Below are 19,730 nucleotides of genomic sequence, written 5' to 3'. Positions count from 1 at the left end.
TTTATCCCTTTTGAGCTTTCAATCATGCACCCCGTCTCCAGAACACCGCCCGCAGCACGTCTCCCTACGCCCCCTGGAGCTCCGGCAGTGGCAGAACAAGCCGGCGATCGAGCTGGAACAGCTTGGGCCGGGCCCCGTCACTCAAGCGACAGAAGCGGCAGTCTGGGGAACGACGGTCCCTGCTCTCCGGAGAGGGAGGATCCAGCTCCGATGAGGAAGAGGGTGGTGGTGAAGAAGGAGGTGGGCTAATGGAGGAGGATGACACGTCCTTGGCCAGGACAGACTCCATGTCCCAGTCACAGAGAAGAACTCGCCACCGGAGGATGGAGTCAGTGGAGACCAGGAGCTCTATGGATTTGCCTCCAGATGCTCTGCTACAGGTGACTGACTCTTCTCACGAGTCTTAGTCACCAGTCCATCTATCACCCACAACATTCTTAGTATTGCTCAACTGATATTAGTTAGCCTGCAAGATCGATAAAAAAAAATGTCAAGAATTTATTTGGAAAATATCAGATGATGGCAAAATGGCATTCGAGGAAAAATGGGAAAGCAGATCTGTGAAAAAGAAAACCAGACATTCTTTCAGTCAGGGCTGATGCTAACTAGAGAAGCCATTTGCTAAAATTTGCGTTCGACGACATCTGATTGTGGAATTGGATTTGCAGATGTCTCAATGAATATTAAATTTTTTTGGCCCATTACTGTGTTTGTGTTTGAAATTTTGGCCAGTTGCGTGATGAAGTTTCAGTCTTAGTTCTATTCTTTATTAGACAAAATGAAGTCGACGAAAACTTGTAGTCAGGAGAAATGACTACAACAACAACAACAACAACAATAATAATAATGAAATAATAATTTATTATAATTCTTATTATTATTATTATATAATTTGTCATGAAAAATAAAAGAGTGACTACAATTAACGTATTTGCTACTTTAAACAAATGAATGTAGGTATATCAACTACAGGCATATTAAGATACGAATATCTTTCAAATGTACACGTGTGCACTTGAGATTACGTACTACATTACGTAGTATATAACTCATATATGCACATCATTTTGCCCAAATACAGCAATGTACAGAATAGAATGACCTTAAAGACACATTTTGTCATATTTTTTATTTGTTTATTAACCATGTGATGGCGAACACATTGAGCATTGGTTAAAAATATTATGTATCTTAACTGTTGAGTTTGCTTTTTTTTTCATTTCAACCCTGACATCACTGGATACAGTATCACACAGAGATCTGAACCAAGCTACTTCAATCCTCTCTGAAAACTATACAGTTTGATTGCGCATGGTGTGAAAGTGATGTGCTTTTCTCTTGTGAAGGTGCCGTACCTGTACCGCTCAGCCAGCATGCACAGCTCCCGCCCCCCTTCGCTGGGTCTTTTGCAGACCACAGACTGTAATGGAAAGGGCTCCTCGTCCTCTCTGGCCCCCATTCACGTGTCTTTGGATGAAAACACAGAAGAAGAAGCTGCAGAAGAGGAAGTTCCCACGGTTAGTATGAACGCATGAATGTCCTTTACATTCTTACAAGCGAAAAGTATCGCATTATTTTAAATCTGGAGAGCTAAAACTGAATACAATCATGTAGAGACAACCATGTAAAAGCAAACACACACACTGTGAATGTTTGTGAGCCCTTACCGCGGGAAGCTTTTGTGTACAAATGAATAATAAATGCTCCATATTTTCACCTTCATCCGCAGGGTCGTTTCGCTCGATTGGTCCGCTGGTTGGAGAAGAAACAGCCGGAGTGGTGTCGGGACCGAGACGCATGGTCACTGTACCTCTTCCCTCCGGAGTCCAGGTAGAATTAATGCTGCATAAATAATCATTTTAAACATTTCAACCGCTGCTGACTTTAAATCCCTTTGACCCAAATCTAAGTGCTGCACATTTTTTCTTTCCCTTTATATGATCTTTTTTTTATGGCTGCATTACCACTTCAGACGTTTCTATTATCTAGACATTTCTGTCATGTCAGGGGTGAGTAAGCACTGTTGAGGGAGGAGGGGGAGTTTCTCCTATAGACAGCTGCAGTTATCTCTTCCACGTGCTGTGGCTGTTGCCTCCCTCGCTCCGCTTTCTACCCCTTTTATTCAGCGATCTTTCCTTTCTGAGAGCTTTGATGTGTCACTCTGCTGACTCTTTAGTAGAGTGACACTCAAAATGTCACAACTCTGAGTCCGTCTACACTGTTGTATAGAAGTATTATGTTGACTCGCAATAGATTTGTGGTGTCAAAAAACCCATCACTACACTTACCAAGCTTATTATCTAGGTTAAGCATGTGATGTACGAATTGGTGTTGCACATACAACAGAAAAATACTTGACATGACATGAAACTTTGTGACTAGTTTAGGACGTGTTTCTTCCTTTGTTACTTCCTCTGCAAAGGATTATGGGATGGACGACACACCGTGCTGTATACAGTAAATGGCGCTATTCATGGATTTTGTGATGTGACTTTCCAGTCGAATTTCTTAAAGATCCCGATACAAAGACTGAGAGGCTTAGATTAATTTTTCAAGACGTTTTTTGTTTTTTCAAGTTTTGTCAAGGAGTCGTGAGTCAACTTTGACGTCCCCATCAGAATCTGTCAAACCATTTCCACTGGATCTGCTGTCACTTATGATGATACCATGATGTTTCCACATGCAAAAGTGCCATTCCACTCCTTTTGAATTCATAAAACTGTGAGCTTTCTATATGAACAACAAACATAAATTGAGGCAGGGAGATAGTGACAGTGCTCCTCAAAATAATGCCGTAATTCAGTGCTAACATGTTAAAATTAATGCTTTTATTTCCACATAAGATAATTGTGATCAGCTGTAACCAGTGTGGTGCATTAGAGGTATTTGTGGTTTGAGTCACTCTTTCAACGTGAATATGGTTTCAAGCATGGCGGCCATTTTGTAAACTTTATCCAAATATTACTTTGAAAACGAAAATATTTGAATATTTATTCTGATTTGAAGCTGTGGTTTGGTTGTGGAATAAATGAAAATGCATAACAGAGTCCCTTTAAAGAAGTCACACAAACCAGTGTAACATAAAAAGCAATAAAAAAAATTTGTAAGTAAAAAAATTGTCATAATAAGCCATTCTGATCACACTTTGATTCTAAAGTCAAACTAAATGATTTTGGCTTTGTGTTGTCGCTGTAGTCTGCCAGATTTACTTGGAAAGCAGAGACACTGTGCGACGTCCTGTCTGAGTTCAGACCTCAGCAGCATCCTCACCACCATCACAGTCACATCAACATGGCAGCGATGTCAGTGGGGGTCCGAGTCCAGAAGGTTTCACGTGGATCTGCACTCACCTCGACTTTCCTTCTTGCTGCTGTTACTGATTACTGCAGGGGAACTTTTTAATGAGGACGAGACTAGACCAGCATGTTGGCATACTGTGCCGTGGTCACTGTCATTAGATCGCTGCCAGAAAAAAGTCCATCAAGAAGAGGACTAAGGTTGCACAAGGTCGGTTCTCAGAGGGTGTTCCTTACGATTCATGATGGAGTAAGTGGAAATGGACTATATGAACCATCTGTTATTGTTTGTGTGTACACAGTTACAGTATAGTATCATCCTGTAGCTCAAAGGATACAGGTAGAGTTCACTGTGCACTTTCAGTGCTAAGAAGCTGATGTCGGGTCCCAGTCCCCCATCTCACTGGAACCGATGGAACATAAACATTTCTGCTCGATCCACAACAGATGCTAAAGATCAACACTGTAAAGTCCAGTGATGAATGTGTTATTCCTAGTATAGTGACTCTACTTTCATTCTGTTTCATTGTGCTCTAATATTTATTTATATTATGCTGATAATAAATATTTGCATAAATATATAAACATGCAAATTGAGAACCACTGATACAACATCCAAATACACCCTCAAATGTAATTATTTTTTTGTTATATTGCTAACACTAATGTGTATTTGATAATGTCAATTACTATAAGAAGTTGTAACTCATGTATTTTGAAATGTCAAGTGAATACATTTATTCATAGAAAATATAAAAACCCAAGAAATTATTGAGAAGCAAAGATGCGTAAAAAAAGTCAAAAAAATAACCAAGATCCGGACCTCGCAACGATGCCCCCCGCTAAGCACATCTTCTGATATCAGCCATCAAAGCAGATTTGATGCACGGTTGAATCCCTGCAAGTGCCACATATTAAAAGTGTTTCCTCTTTCATTCCCTGTTGTTGAATGCTAAAAGCCTTGGAACCTTTGTTTAATGTAGCGTAATGAATGCCAGGCCTAATTAATACATCTGCACTGCTTCATTATGTTGCTGCAATGTGGGAGCAAAGTCGTCTTTAATGAAGGAATTGATGTACAAATAATATCAAAGTGTACAGCCTCGGCTGTTCCTGCCACACTGCTGCAGCATCAGGTTTGTCTCTGGGAAACTTCCGTCACCAAGAGGGCTGATGTATAATACTGCATGGCTTGCAACTGCAGTACTCAACCTTTTGTACATCAAATCATCCTGACATGTGCTGTTCCCTGAGCATGAATTCATAAAAGAATATTTAAAAGAAGCCGCTGCTTCTCCACATTGAGAGGAGTCAGTTGAGGTGGTTCGGGCATCTCATCAGGATGCCCTCTGGACGCCTCCCTTTGGAGGTGTTCCAGACACGTCCAGCTGGGAGGAGACCGAGGGGTCGACCCAGGAACAGGTGGAGAGATTATATCTCGACGCTGGCCTGGGAGCGTCTCGGGATCCCCCAGTCGGAGCTGGTGGATGTCGCTTGGGAGAAGGGCGTTTGGCGTGACCTCCCGAAGCTGCTGCCCCCACGACCCAGCACGACGAACGGATACGCGGGCGACGATGGATGGATGGATATATATATATATATGTGTGTGTGTGTATATATATATAGTATTTTTTTTATTAATTAATTTTTTTATAAAATTCAATATGTTTTTCACTTTCTCTTGCTCGATCACAGGTTTCGCATCACCTGCAGCCAGATTATTACCCACAAGATGTTTGATCATGTGGTGTTGGTCATCATCTTCCTCAACTGCATCACCATCGCAATGGAGAGGCCTCACATCGATCCTGGTAGTGCTGTAAGTCTCACCATTATTCAGCATTTTTCACTCTGACATCATGTTTTTTTTTTTTTTTAAACCAACAACTTATTGAATACTGCTTATTTAACAATCTGTAATTATGATGTAATTTCCAGTGAACTTTTGGTGACCACTCTCGGGTAAAATAGAATCCAGCTGCACAGCCTGCTAATATGTATTTCATAATGTGTAATAACTGGCTAATATGCAGCGAGTACTGTTGTCAATACGTTTTTTTTTTGGTAATTAGTAGTGTAACCAATGAACAAACAACATCTCATTGCAAATGACTTCTTGTCTACACTACCTTTGTGGAAAAGCATATTAAAAAAGATGATTCTAATGATGGCAGCATCATGCTAATACAGCGTCCCAGCAGTCAGAGCCTGGCCGGCTTCTGCTATGTCATTTTTTGAACAGCAGGATTCCGCGTCGCCACCCGTTGCACAAACATTGTAATTATCCGTTTCATTTTTTTCAGTATTTTTCTTTTATTTATTTATTTTTTGCTCTCACCAAGCAAGGTGTTCCGTGGATAAGCCTAATTAGGGGTTGGTCTCGCTGGAATGCCCTGTTCCGCGTGTTCCACGACTGAGGAGGTTGTTTTGTCGGAACTGATTCAATTATCTGTGGTTGCCTGTACGTGGATCATGTCCAGGAAAGGAAAGATTTAAGAAATGGAGGACAGCCCACCGGGCTGTTCACTGTCTGCAGGGCAGATGCACCAGCACTGATGTCACTGTAATACACGAAACAAATATTACAGCCTGATAAGAAGAAGACAGTACACATATTCAGCTGTCACAGTGGTTCAAACCTGCACTCTGATGGTGCAGGAAATAACACAGTGAGTCATCGTCCCATTCCTTCTAACTGGCTGGATGGTAGTGTATTAAGTGCTGCTATTAACCAAATTCCCTGGCAAGAAGAGGAAACAAAACAACCAAAGGTCTGACACAAGGTCTGCATCTTGATCAATCTATGTTGGGGTCTGGGTTCTCCAGGTCAAAGTGCGGGCCTTGGTCTGTTGAAGTTCTAGTTCAAACACTGTTATGTCACCGTGTGGGTCTAAGTGCATGGGTCTACATCTTGGTGCCATTTGACCCAAAAGGGTTCTATGTGTGGACAAGTGTCATTGTTAGGGATTGACTCCTGCACCCGGGTAAAGGGTAAGGATAAGTCATGGTCCGACACATTGTCAGAATGGGTCTGATGTTCCGGTGAAACCTGAGGCACGAGTCTGTGTAAGAGCTTTTTCAAGTGTGCTGGTCAGGAGTCATGGTCAGGTCTACTTTGGAGTAGATCAGCTAGAGGTCAAGATCTAGCTTTTTCTTTCACCAGTACAAGTAACATCCAAATTGTGACACAAGGGTTATAGGTGCTACTGTAGTGGTAGATCGCTGTGTGAGAGTGAGATGCTGGAATACTGTGCTGCCATAACTGTTACGGTGCCAGACATTGTATTTAAAAAAAAAAAAAAAAAAAAAGCATCTGCTGACTGTGGTTTAAGTACGGGTGGACGTAAGTCAAGCAGGTCGTATGTCGGATGTTACTTCTTTGTGAAGCAGCAAAATGTAAATAGATCTGTAGTGTGCAAACTAGTGAAATTGTGCTACTTATACAGTAGTTGCTGTGAGGGTAAAAATGCACTGACCAGAACTATGAAAGTGGATTAGTTTTTCTTTTTTTTTTCCACTACAATCATTCCCGGTGACATCATGTCTGACGTGCTCGTTCAGAAAAATCTCTGTCATCTCTCTGTTTATGAACATGTGACTTTCTGTCCTTGCAAATGTGCAATGGTGGCAGGAGGCCGTGGGAAATTGGCAACCACATCCATCCACTTACACGCACATATGTAGACATGGAGAGACAGAGAGAGGAAGACAAGGTCACGTCTTCCCAAGCGGAGGGGAAGGAGGTTAAACAAGCAGCCAGTTAAGGGAGTTTTCTTGCAAGGCTGCTTGTTTTCCTGCTTCAATCCTTGTTTAGTTTCTTACATAGACTTGCAACTCTTCCGCCTCATGCACGCATTAAACGCTGCCTGGAGCTGCAGACATTAGTGCTCAACTGTGATGTGACTGGATTTGTATGTAAACAGCTTTGCAGCAGAGTTGTGTCGCACAAAGGCGTTCTAACTGAATCCCATGTGTTATCTGACAATGTCAAGCATCAGGGTTCTACATAGTAATAACTGCAGTGCTTTTCCTATGTCTTCATCTTACAGGAGCGGATTTTTCTGACATTGTCCAACTACATCTTCACAGTCATCTTTGTGACAGAAATGACTATCAAGGTATGTGTCATGATGATGCTAATGTTTTGTAGAATTTCCACAATGTGGATCCTGAAACAGCTGCACTTAATGCTTATACCTCGCAAATGTAATCTGTTGCCTCTGTTGAATGGTTCATCATCTTTGATGCCTACAATAAATCTTTTTCAATTGATTTTCCTTGAAAAATCCCAGAACTAAAACAGCAAACCACTAGATAAGGAAGGAAGATCCAGTGGCCTATGGTCCTTTTTTTAAAGTTGATGATCTGACAATGTTGAAAGGAAAAGGAAGTCAGAGGCCCTTGGCGTTTACGCCAAAGTCTTGGATCAGAGGATCAGTTGAACTGTAGACTGGACTGAGGAGGAAGCTGTTTTTCTTGGTTGTGGTAGAACGGGGTAGACACGTCAATCTGAAAACTGACCATGTTCGACATTAAATGCTGAAAGAGCTTTAAATGTTGTGGTGCATTATGACTTGTAGGTTGGGGGGAATATTACAGCCTCACTTCAGATGAAGAAACATTTACTACTATAAACCTCAGTGGTACCTCGGTCCTCGACCACAATCCGTTCGAGAAGCGATTTGTTCGAAATCTGAATCGATTTTTCCCATGACAATGAATGGAAAAAGAAATAATGCGTTCCAAGCCTTAAAATAGTCTTTTGTAGGAGTGAATGTAGAGTGTCTGCTGCAGGTGCGCTGTTCCTCTATGTGTGTGGCCGCTGCATGTGGGAGGGGTTGCCGAGTGAGTGACGTCTCTCCAGAAGTGAAGAGGTGCCCGGTGCGTGTCCAGCTCTGAATGTGCGCTTCTGTGCAGTTTGGCTGTGACAAAGTCATAAACCAAGTAACGCTCTGTCCCAGACTCGCCTCATCCCTGTCTGAGCTAATGTTTTTTCCGGCTTTTTTCAGGGGCATTCAAGTTCGGGATTTTCGTTGAAAATCAGAAGCAAAAAAAAATCTCGAAACTTCCATAGAACTATTTATTAGTAGGGATCTCCTGAGTCAAAGTCATTTAATTTGAATGCCAGTACTGGGTCTGGAAGCAATACACCAGCAATGCATGAATAAAAAGAAGAAGGGGAAGTCATCTGAAAAATTTCACGTGCATTGCATAATGCATGCAAAGTCACGCATAAATTAAAAGTGGAGTCGACACAATGGGCAATAAAGCTAGGCAATGGCATTGGACAGTGGCAATGGATGAACATGGTCAACCCAGAAGCAGCCTCCACTGCCTAGTCCAAACATGCTATTCATGTTAATGTTTTTTTTTATAACTTTTTGTTGTGAAATAAATAAACATGTTTTAAAACATCGCCACCAGATTGCCTTTTAAGTTTGTATTTTACATTTTATTTGATGTCCACCAGCACAGTTTTGTTTCTGCTGGAGTGTTAGTTGTTTCAGTCTCATGTGCGTTTATTTGCATTTAAGTGCCTTTAATTTATATTGTTCAAAGAATATCAGGTATATTGGCCTATCTTCATGTCATCATACCTGCCACTCTTTGATGAAGGGTAAGATTTAGTGACTTTATGATTCTGAGATAACAAAAATAAAATTACAATAAAACAACGTGTGAATTCACCAAAACGGTCATACAAGGATCTATGCCGGTTTATGGATAGAAATTGTGCATGAGTTAATAGGATTAGGACTCTCATCAGTCCTGTGTCACATCTGCTGTGATAAACTGTTTATAAACGCACGAAGCAAATATAGTTGTTTTCAACGGCGTGGACAGATTTAATGTTTTATTTATTTATTTATTTTCCTTTTCAAAGGAGGAAAGAAACTCCATTATTTTCCTGGATGCAAATTGCTTCACGGGCAGAATATGTGATGAGTGGGAGCCTATAGAATCATAAATGAGGTCTGAAACTCTGCGGCACTTGTGATGCTCGCTCTCAGTGCCTCCAGTAAACACTTGCTCTAAAAAGTCAACAGTCTCACGACTATACAGGGGGATTTTTATAGCAAACAAATTCAAAACCACAAAAACAAATGCTTGTTCATGTTTAGCTATTACTTGTTGTTTCATTTAAAGTGTGTGTAAGCTGAACATGATAAACCACGCCTTGTGTATTTGTCTAGATCGTTGCCTTGGGTTGGTGCTTCGGCGACAAAGCCTACCTGAGGAGCAGCTGGAACGTTTTGGATGGAATGTTGGTGATGATATCGGTCATTGACATCTTGGTTTCATTCATCTCCAACTCGGGGACAAAGATTTTGGGAATGCTGCGAGTACTGAGGCTGTTAAGGACACTGAGGCCCTTACGGTTAGTAAATGTTAAATTCAACAAATTGACTTTTTATTTCTCAGATTTGGTTTATGACTTTGCATTTGAATATGACAATGATGTCCATGTGTAGTTACAGCATTGTAAATGGTGGGCTTGGCTTTAAGAGGATTGAAAAGGGGCTATTGTCTTCATTGGAAGCAGGGAACAAATCAAGTTGCTGTGTTTTAGTAGGAGTCATTGTGCAGTCCAGGCTGTTTATCTTTGCTCACACCCACATTTCAGCATTGTCATCCCCTGAATATTCATTGCCTTTTCGAGCAGAATGAAAGAACACATATTCATTTTCATAATACTCTCCGATCATCTCATCTAAGCTCTCCACATATAGCAGATAGATAAATAGATAGAGATAGTGACTTTATAATTTCTGAAATGGAGATAGTTTAGAAATTGTTCATTTGCAGTTTAATTCATTTTGCAATACTGGCTTTGTAACGGCCAAGACGGACACAACAAATTCACCTTCATTTTCCTTTTCTCCTGAGAGAAGCAAGACCCAAAAAGCTTTTCACCTGAGCTTCCTTGTCAACCCACAACAACTTTCTAAGTGAAGCCATTCCTCTCGTCCACCTGATCACCAGTGGTTACCCTGTCACATAACAAAGTCACAGTTAGATTATAGTGTCATCACAAGTTTTAGAACCTTGTTGCAACAGTACACAGTAAAAGCCCTGTCTGTCCTTGGAACCTTTTGCTTTGATTTATTACATTATTTGGTGTGTCAATTCCAGGGCAAATGAGCATCTTCATTTGAAATAGATGGGAATGTATAACCACTTTTAAAAATTACTGTGATGTCTACCACCAAAGTAACACCTTTCCAACAGCAAAGCTCACATGTAGTTTGTATTTCTCATCTGTATTTGTTGCTCTTGCATTAACTGATGTCACTGGCAAAGGAAAAAGCTCAATAATAAACACTTTTTATTTTGTAATTAGATCTTGTCCGAGTACCACTTATAATTTGAACCTGGTTTAAACATTCTAAAAGCAGATGAATCCTCTCTTAAGTCTTTTAGCCTCTTTAATCCAGGAGGGCAGTGAGGTTGAAGCTCCATTAACGTCTTAGAGGCGAAGTTTCAGGGTGAGATAAAGAAACCTGCCACAATTACTGGGAAAATTGAACATGGAGGGAGCATTCATTTGTGAATAAGGCAACACTTGAGTGGTGGGGTGAAGGGCCGTGGGGGGAGCATAAATATGTAAAATGCTCTTGTTATTTTTCCATCCTATCATAACTCGATAACTGCCTTGAATTCTAAAATCTGCTTTTCCTCCATATTTACCAGGAGGCAGATGCAGCTGTGTCATCCACAATGTGAAACGCTACTGTGTCAGTTTCAATAGAAGCTTGTTGTCACCGCAGTTCAATTGCGGGAGACTCGCGCTCACGTCGTGTTTGAATTAAAGATGAGCCTGTTTGCGTTTTCCCCTCCAGCAGCACTGCACACTGGCGGCATCACAACTGCTGACAATGACTCAGAAATAATCAATCACAGTCATTTATCTGCTCATGGGTCCCAAATCTTTCGTTTGTTGCTTCTGCAGCTGTTTTTAAACGGTTGTGACAAGTACGGTTTGTGTGAAAAAAGTTTCAGGGCAAATGCCAGTATTACAGGTTTTCAAGAACAGTTCAGCTAATGTTAGGTTCATGACAGATGAAAACATTCACCTTTATAGCCCACATTGGTAGCTGTACATACAGAACTAGGGCTGGACCGAAATGCTTTTTTAGGGGCCGATACAGATATCGATATTTGGTGGTTTTGGAAAGCTGATAACCGATATTAAGCCGATATTCATCAGAAACACACAACACACATAACACAAGATAAAGCTTTCGGGAAGAGTCTGGAGTTATGGCTACGCGTCACCAAATGTCTGTTTCATCTAATTCACCGCCAACTCTTTATTGATAAACCTGCAGCTGCCATACAATTCCACCACAACATCCTTCTTCTGTCAACACAATTTCTGGTGGTGATGCAGATAATCGAAACTCCTTCCTGACAAACACGTTTGTTCACTCTTGTAGACGGCTAACCACAGCTACCTCCGCTTTTTAGCTGTCATTTAGTTGTGCTGCAATTTAACAAGATGTTTGCGTGGGGTGCTTCTGAGCGTCAGCTTTTTGACTGCAGTGCCTTATTCTGACAGCCTGACTGTGGCCAGTTTAACATTCTCTGAGCAACCGGCACTAATGCAGCGAGTGGTAAACAGCTGAAGAGCGAGGACAGCTGTGGAGAATGAGCACAGATTAGTCCGGCAGGGTTGCGAAGCAAGTTTGAAACTTAAAAAAAAAAAAAAAAAATGAAATTCACCATCTCTCATCTCCCCTGATCCAGTCCCACTCTCCTTTAATTACGCTCAGTTTTTGTGCTGCGGGAGCATGTCTGCCACTCGCTGCCCTAGTTGTTGTTCACTCCTGCTACTGAATATATTCTGGTGCAGCATGCGTGCAGCTGGCACCTGCTTTGCACACAAAACAAGGGCATGCTGTGAAGTGACTCAAAATTATGCATCAAAGTGGATGAGAAAAACTTTGGTCCCTGAAGCTCATTGCACCTTTCTCCTTATCTCCCCTCCTTTCCTGCTATATGCAAGTAGATGTTATGGAAGTGAGCCCATCGATCTATGTGTCCTTCATATCCTTGTGAACAGAATCTTCTGACCCTTATATTCCTGCTGCTATTCAGCCTATTTACTTAAGACAATTTCTGAAATTGTGGCATAAAGAAGGACACATAGTGGAGGAGACTGATGGAATTGTTTACCACCGAACCTCAACTGCAGACCAGTCCAGCAACAGAGGGAACAAAAAAAACAACAAAAAAATAGGCTCAATTGTCCAGAAGACGGCACTGAAGTATAATGAACTGTCGCCAAGGCAGCAGCATCTCAAAGAGTTTTGCAATCCCTCATTTTAAACTGAAGCATAAACATTAAAAGGGAGATATGTAAAGGAAGATGTTAGTATCATGCAGCTTTCACAGTCGCACTATTTTCCCAGTTCCATCATATGGTGAGATCCCATTACAGAGAATTAGAAAAGCAGTGAGTCAGTGCATATACTGTACCTGCACCATCAAGCTCCTCCTCCACGACTTAACAACAACACAGCATGCGATCAAATCCATAAACTAACTTCCACGATTCAGGAATTGTGTGTTGCTTTACTGCTGTAGGAGGCAGCTCAGGCAGGATCGGTGAAAAAGGTCCAAACGCATTGGAATTTTATTTTTTTCGAGATCGGATGAACACATGGATGCTGCATGCAGTATAAGAACGGATGTACTAGCACTATATATAGTTTACGACGTGATAATGACTGCAGGAATATTATTACGATCCATTTCCTCCATTCCAACCCTATGATTGATTCTGCAATATTTACTGAATTACTGTGGGCAGGCCTGTTATCTGTCGGTTGTATTCTGCTGATCCTGAACTGGGTCGCAGGAGGTTGCAGTCAATACAAGCCAGGATCATTCCGGAGCTGCGGAGGGGCTCCCCCTGGGCACGGTGCCTCTCATTTCACACCGACTCATCATCTGCATCTGCATGTTGGGGCGTTTGAAATAGTTTTAGTCATTTTGTGGCAAAACTACATCACTCTGGAGATAGTTTTCATCATCCCTGTCTTTTAAGACTCCAAGCCTTTGAGTACTCCTGCTCCCCACAGGTCAGAGACAGTACTGCAGCCTACTGGGTCTCAGTGGAATATTTGAGAGGCAGTCAGGTTCAAACTGATGAAGGGCAGCGATCGGATCATTATTCGCTGATCAGGGCCATTGATCAGTGGCTTTGCTCAGCCACGGCTCCTTATTATCTTGTGTCCTTTCTTAATGTGCTATTGACTTTACCGTCACTCAACTGTCTGCACAGGGGAACATTGCAGACAAAAGCTGGTGCACAAAGAGCAACCAGATGATGGCATCGATTGGTGTCTGTACTCATACTTGTTCATGTGTTCACTGTGTTTAGCAGGGGCGGGAATACTGCATAATACTACATAATAAAGCTCCCAACAATGCAAGGCAGCATTACTATAAATGAAGTGAAATTGATCTAAATAGATTAGGAGGAGAAACTCACTCTTATATAGCGTAAGATCAGTACTTGCAGACGCATGTGTAGATATATATTTAATAAAACTACACAATTTTCAGTGATAAAATGGGGCAAAAGTACAAGAATAAGATTTTTAAAATGTGTCCAAATTCAACAGCAAGGACAGAGGAAGGTCAGTGAGTCCAAGGAGTGAATAAGGGTATACATAAAATGTTTATGCTTTACTTAATGTTAAATAAAAATATAACAAATAATAAAAAATACAAATAAATAAAACATTTTTAAAATATTTTGGGGATGAAGAAGCTTTTTTAATGTGACATAAAAACATGTTGCAGGGAAACAATTTGATCATTCAAGCACAGTTTCAGATTTTATATCACAAGAAGAATTGTGACTGAAATGAATAGAAACTGTTCAGTGTTGACATGAAAGGGAGACGCGCACCTGGGGCCACGTCTACTGAGTATTTTTGAGTGTGTAAGTTCACAAAAGGTTCACCACTCAGTGATCCTTGTTATCCTTGACAGATCCTTCCCCTAATTGGATATTTTTTTTGGCAGCAGCATTGAAAGACAAGTTGATGAAGGGAATCATTCTAAAAGTTTGGGAAATGAAGTCAATATATTTGTGGGTTGGCAAAGTTCTGAAATACTTTCAGTGAAAGGAAATGGGGCCTTAGATAGCCAGAGGCTTCTTACCATTTGGCATGTGAAACTTGTCTTTGATGCAGCAAATTAATGATTTCCCTAACAACTTTGCAGCGTGATCAGTCGGGCCCCTGGGCTCAAACTGGTGGTGGAGACCCTGATGTCTTCGCTGAAGCCCATCGGAAACATTGTTGTGATCTGCTGCGCCTTCTTCATCATCTTTGGTATCCTGGGAGTGCAGGTGAGATGCCGGTTGAAAGTGTAAAAATACTGAATTTCAACACGTGCTTGTCCATGAAGGCATCGTTTACGTTGTACAACTGTTTGAATGGAAAAACTCTTTAGAAATTATGTTCAGCTTTCGGTTGGTCAATTCTTTTGAACACACCTCACGTGTTAAATGAAACGCCACAGAATTGAGCTACTAGGCGGCGACACTAGTCTCTAAAAAATGTTTTGAACTTTCAATTGTTTGATAATTGATTTTCATCCACTTTTAAGCTTTGCCTGCATTTTATTGCTACAGGTTAGAGAATATCAGAAACAGCTGGATTCCCACAAATCCTTTGACAGTACTGCTTAGAGTAATTTGGAAAGGACTCGAGATTTACTGTCTTTATCTTTACTATCTCGAGAGTACAGACACTCATTTCCACGTAACTAAAAATGAACCACGAAAAAGAAGGACAGGACATTGTTTCTTTGCTTACAAACAAAGAGGGATCATATCTGTAGCCATTTGAGGTCTATACTACAGTTTCACCAGCTGATGAAGTCACCATACTTCAGAGTGAGTTTGTGTTGTGTAACACGCACTAGCACTTTGTTGTCTTTGTGTTTAAGCCTATTTCAATATAACAAACATTTCACAGTACATGACATTCAGCGCACATTTATCCAGAGCAATGATAAATCAGGGTGTTAAGTAGCATTCTACAGAAGAATGAGAAACTATTGAAATGATGTGCTTATTTTGCAGAAGTGCACTTTTGTCTGTCATTTTGTACCAGCTTGGTATAAACATTGAGTTGGTATTTATCTGAAGGAAGTCATAAAGCTCAAGAGTAATGGCTTCCATCACTCAGACTTCCTGGGAACACTGAGAATTCCCATGTCCAACAATTAACAGCAAAAGTAATAAGCAATACCAGCAGATAGAAACCGGATTAAATATCTCGAGCCAAACATAACATTTTGGGGTCAAGGTCCTGTCCATGCTGAGTAAATCATGGACATTTTGCGGGGGGGTTGTTTTCTCTGCAGCTCTTCAAGGGGAAGTTCTTTGTCTGTCAAGGAGAAGACGTGAAGAACATCACCAACAAGTCCGACTGCATGCAAGCCAACTACAAATGGGTCAGACACAAGTACAACTTTGACAACCTTGGACAGGTGTGATGCCATACATGTTCAGTGTGAATAAGTATTTGGTGTAAATCCCAACACATCCCGATTTTGACTGTTATTTTTGTCAGGCCCTGATGTCCCTGTTTGTCCTGGCATCCAAAGACGGCTGGGTGGACATCATGTACGATGGGCTCGATGCTGTCGGAGTGGACCAACAGGTATCCTCAGAGAGGACGGGCGGGGTGTTTTTGGTGGGACACGGTGGGATACATAACACTTGGCTGATGATCATTTTAAGTAAAGCATATCTGAGACGGTGAATGTGTGACAAGATAGTTTCCAAACTTTTGAGTATTGTTCCTGGATTAACCAGTTACAGTAATAGTTATTAACTGTCAAGTCATTGACTAGAATTAAATATTATCAAGAAGCTGTTGGGAGTAAGCCAGACATTTGTTTCTTACGTATAAGGCCTTGTTTGATTCATCTAAATTTTGACAGGTTTTCCAACCCACACCCTCTGTCTTGTGTTCCAGCCAAGAATGAACTACAACCCGTGGATGCTGCTCTACTTCATCTCCTTCCTGCTGATCGTGGCTTTCTTTGTGCTCAACATGTTCGTGGGGGTGGTGGTGGAGAACTTCCACAAGTGCCGGCGCCATCAGGAGGCCGAGGAGGCCAAACGCAGGGAGGAGAAGAGACAGAAACGCATGGAGAAAAAGAGAAGGAGTAAGGAGAAGGAGCTGGCTGGTCGGTAGTCTTTCCACATCTTTCTGAGTCCTGCTTGATTTGAGCCTGAGCCTTTATTTTATCATTTTGCTTTTTAAGTTGGTTTTTGCCGACTTTAGAGGAACGCAATTAGCGATTTAGAACCCGAAATAGTTGCCACTCTGCGGTAGAACGTCTCCCAAATCCTCTGACCGCACTGCTATCTTCAGTTGCAGCGTGGTGGTCAGTTCCTCTCACTCTGCAGATGGATTACGGCTTGTCCTAAAATCCGGCATTACATTGATGGAGCTGTATTTTCAGATAAGCCCTTGCCATCGATCTGTGTGCAGTGTGAGATTGATTGACTGTCATATTTGGGATTACTCCGCTCCCTTAGACTGGTCTACCGTAGACATCGTGCTTGGGATGGCCCACTTTGAGCATGCCCAGTGAGTGCCGACGGGCAGGACTTGCATGTCGGTGGCTTCACAGAGCTAGAGGGAGGGGGAGTTGATTGTTGATAGACATGATCTAAAATGATAACACCCCCTCCCTTCCCCTCTTCTTGCATGTGTGTAGGTACAGCCGTGGAGGCAGGGGTAGATCCACACCTCTTCCTCTTAGTTCTGCGAGAACTATGTAGCACTTGTCGTGGGAACTATAGGCGCAGATAGTCGTCTAGACTTGCCCTGCCCTACGGCTGTAAAGGATAAGTGAAGGCTTTTTTTTTTTTTTTTTTTTTTTTTTTTATCTCTCCACTGCCTCCTGCACCTAAAAAAAACACGACAATAAGACTGGGAAAAAGATTTTAAGGAGCAGTGGACATTCTTTTCTTTCGGAAGGTTTCTTTTATTGTTTCAGTTAAAAAAAAAATCCACCTAAAATTTTTCAGGAGGCATCTTTCAAAAACCCTTACACAGCCATTCACTGTACATCTGCAGTGAGACACTGCAGCTTTCCTGTATATACTTTTTTTTTTTTTTGTACAACGTGATACACAAGGATCGTCAGGTAGGCGGGTCAGTTTATTTGAGGCAGTGCGACAAGCTACCCTTTCTTTTCAAGCCTTTGTCTCCCATTAACTCAACGGTATGAAGCAAATACCCAAAAAGAACTGGACTCAGAATTACTGGAAAGACAAGAACACAGGAGCTCATAACCAGCTATAACTTTCACCGCTTCCTTCTAGCCTTACTCCATCCCTCTTTCCCACTTTCACTCTCTTTGACTCTCTTCTGATTCCGACTTCCGTCCTTGTGCTCTCTCCTGCTGCTTCTCCCTGACTAACACAGTCTCGTTCCTCTAGATTTAATGGTTCCAGGGGTGAGTTGGGCCCTGTCTGACGGCACATTGAAAGGTACAGAGTTTCCAGCATGTTTGTTCTTTCCCTCAAACTCCACCACCACCGACCACGACCACCCAGCATGGTGGCCAAGGTTCTGATTTCAATGATCACGGGAGGTAGGGCCCCATCCCGCGCGCCCGCCCTCCTGCCTCTCTCCCATCAGTTCTCAGTGCGCTGGACATGCTATTACCTCTACCTTTCTTTTCCTCTTTGTCGTGGCTTTGTCTCTCACAGCTCTTCCACGCCGTCTGAGATTCATGCACTGTCCACTGCACCACCACACCACTGACCGCTGTACTACACTTTACTTTAAACGAAGCGAAGGGTTATGACGAAAGGTTTGCTCTGAGTTGTAAACAAGTTCAAACACGTTTGTGGAATTTTCCCTTTGATTTACGTTGTTTGTGTACTTTGACATCTCAAAAACGATTCAGTGGGTTGTCTAACCTCGTAGGCGCGATAAAATGGCTCCAAGTGACTATGCTGACAAGTGTTCGTGAGCCAAGCCGTGAGCAGTAAACACTGATTTAAGAACACAGGCCAGAGCCAGATGTTGTAGTTGGGCTGATACTTTGTAAAACAAACTAAGCTTAACTTTTTAGTTTTTTTTTTTTTATATATATATATTGATTATCCGAACAATATTCAATAGTAAATTGTGTTTACGTGACGTTGGAGGACTGCTTAATACTGTTGCACCTCTGAAGATATGCAAGAATGCTTTGGCTTTATTAAAAAATACGAGGCTATACAGGTCACCTTATTTGACTTATTTGAATTGTAAAATCACAACAATATTACGGCATGTCACGCAAAGTGAATTTTAGGATATTTCGGATAGGTTCTTGAAAAAATTCCAATATCCGATTGCATAGTATCAGACCCGATGCCGAGCCAAGCTGATACCCACAAGCATCTCTAGTACTGTACAAAGCAGTGAAAAGACTTCATTTTTGGAAACCAACTTATTTCAGTTTTAAAATAAATAATTAAATAAACAATCACTAAATATGTAGCATGCCATTATATAGAGAAAAGAAATTCAAAGAAAAATGAGTGCAAAATATGTGCGTGAATTAAAAGAAAAAAAAAAAAAGAATTCCTCTCCCAATACCAACACAGACTATATCATATTAATAATTGATGTACGAATAGTTGAGATACCGAGCGAAATTGAATTCATAATCACCATGTGATACTGTAGTGTAACATTGAAATCAGGCAGACATGTTGAGTGAACCTACCTCATGACGGACACTTTCATTTAAAGATGTAATTTCATCAAAGTCAAAATGTAAAGTTCTTTGCTTGCACACAGAAACCTGAAATGACTGTCTGATTTTGTGTCACTGCTGTCAGAGAGAATTTCAGTTTTGTGTGAATAACTGTTTACTGCTCCTGGTCAAGCGTTGAACGTCAAACAGTATATTGAGCTGCAATAATGGCAATGCTAGCTTCTTTCAAAGAAAGACTCCATCTTGGATTAGCAGATGAACCTTGTTATGCTTTCTGATAAAGACCACCTGCTTCCATTAAAGGGCATCTGACACTGAAAATTTAATCAAGAAAATTAGGTTTTATGAGCTTGTGCTTGATTAAAGGACACCCCACGCCAAATTATGTAAATGCACTCAAAGTGAACTTAACCTCGAATAAACTAAAAGTTCTATCATCAATGGCGATTCAGCAGTGAAGAGAGGAACACATTACTGGTTGTGTTGGTTCATGGTTGTTGTTTCTATGTGTGTTTCTAATGTGTCACAGTAGTGTGACACAAACCTGAATCCTTTTCACATCCACCTGAAGCGCTGCAGCCCTTGTTAATCCGTCTGTTTCAGCATGTAGGCGTTGACCTTGGTGGCTGCAGAGGTTGTCTTTTGAATTTACAAGGAACATGTTCCAAGACAAAACAG

The 19,730-nt window shown here is 41.4% G+C and overlaps 1 protein-coding gene across 13 annotated transcripts in view; it reads left to right on the top strand.

Annotated features, from left to right (window-relative positions):
• The window catches only part of cacna1g (calcium channel, voltage-dependent, T type, alpha 1G subunit), a 183,307-nt gene that overhangs the window by 138,013 nt on the left and 25,564 nt on the right, over window positions 1-19,730 (top strand). For 8 of the 13 annotated variants that reach the window (XM_053854153.1, XM_053854157.1, XM_053854152.1 and 5 more), the window contains 11 exons: window positions 42-380; window positions 1,347-1,517; window positions 1,730-1,830; window positions 4,992-5,115; window positions 7,346-7,414; window positions 9,491-9,675; window positions 14,535-14,661; window positions 15,684-15,809; window positions 15,893-15,982; window positions 16,301-16,493; window positions 17,779-17,829. In XM_053854153.1, coding sequence (XP_053710128.1) covers window positions 42-380; window positions 1,347-1,517; window positions 1,730-1,830; window positions 4,992-5,115; window positions 7,346-7,414; window positions 9,491-9,675; window positions 14,535-14,661; window positions 15,684-15,809; window positions 15,893-15,982; window positions 16,301-16,493; window positions 17,779-17,829 — 1,576 coding nt within the window. Of the gene's footprint in view, window positions 1-41; window positions 381-1,346; window positions 1,518-1,729; window positions 1,831-4,991; window positions 5,116-7,345; window positions 7,415-9,490; window positions 9,676-14,534; window positions 14,662-15,683; window positions 15,810-15,892; window positions 15,983-16,300; window positions 16,515-17,778; window positions 17,830-19,730 lie in introns of all 13 variants that reach the window. The other 5 variants (XM_053854164.1, XM_053854156.1, XM_053854155.1 and 2 more) reach the window with 2 other exon arrangements.

This window comes from Synchiropus splendidus, chromosome 1, assembly GCF_027744825.2.
Source record: "Synchiropus splendidus isolate RoL2022-P1 chromosome 1, RoL_Sspl_1.0, whole genome shotgun sequence".
Taxonomy (NCBI): domain Eukaryota; kingdom Metazoa; phylum Chordata; class Actinopteri; order Syngnathiformes; family Callionymidae; genus Synchiropus; species Synchiropus splendidus.
The sequence above is the reverse complement of the archived record's forward strand: the minus strand, read 5'-3'. Positions and strand labels throughout refer to the sequence as shown.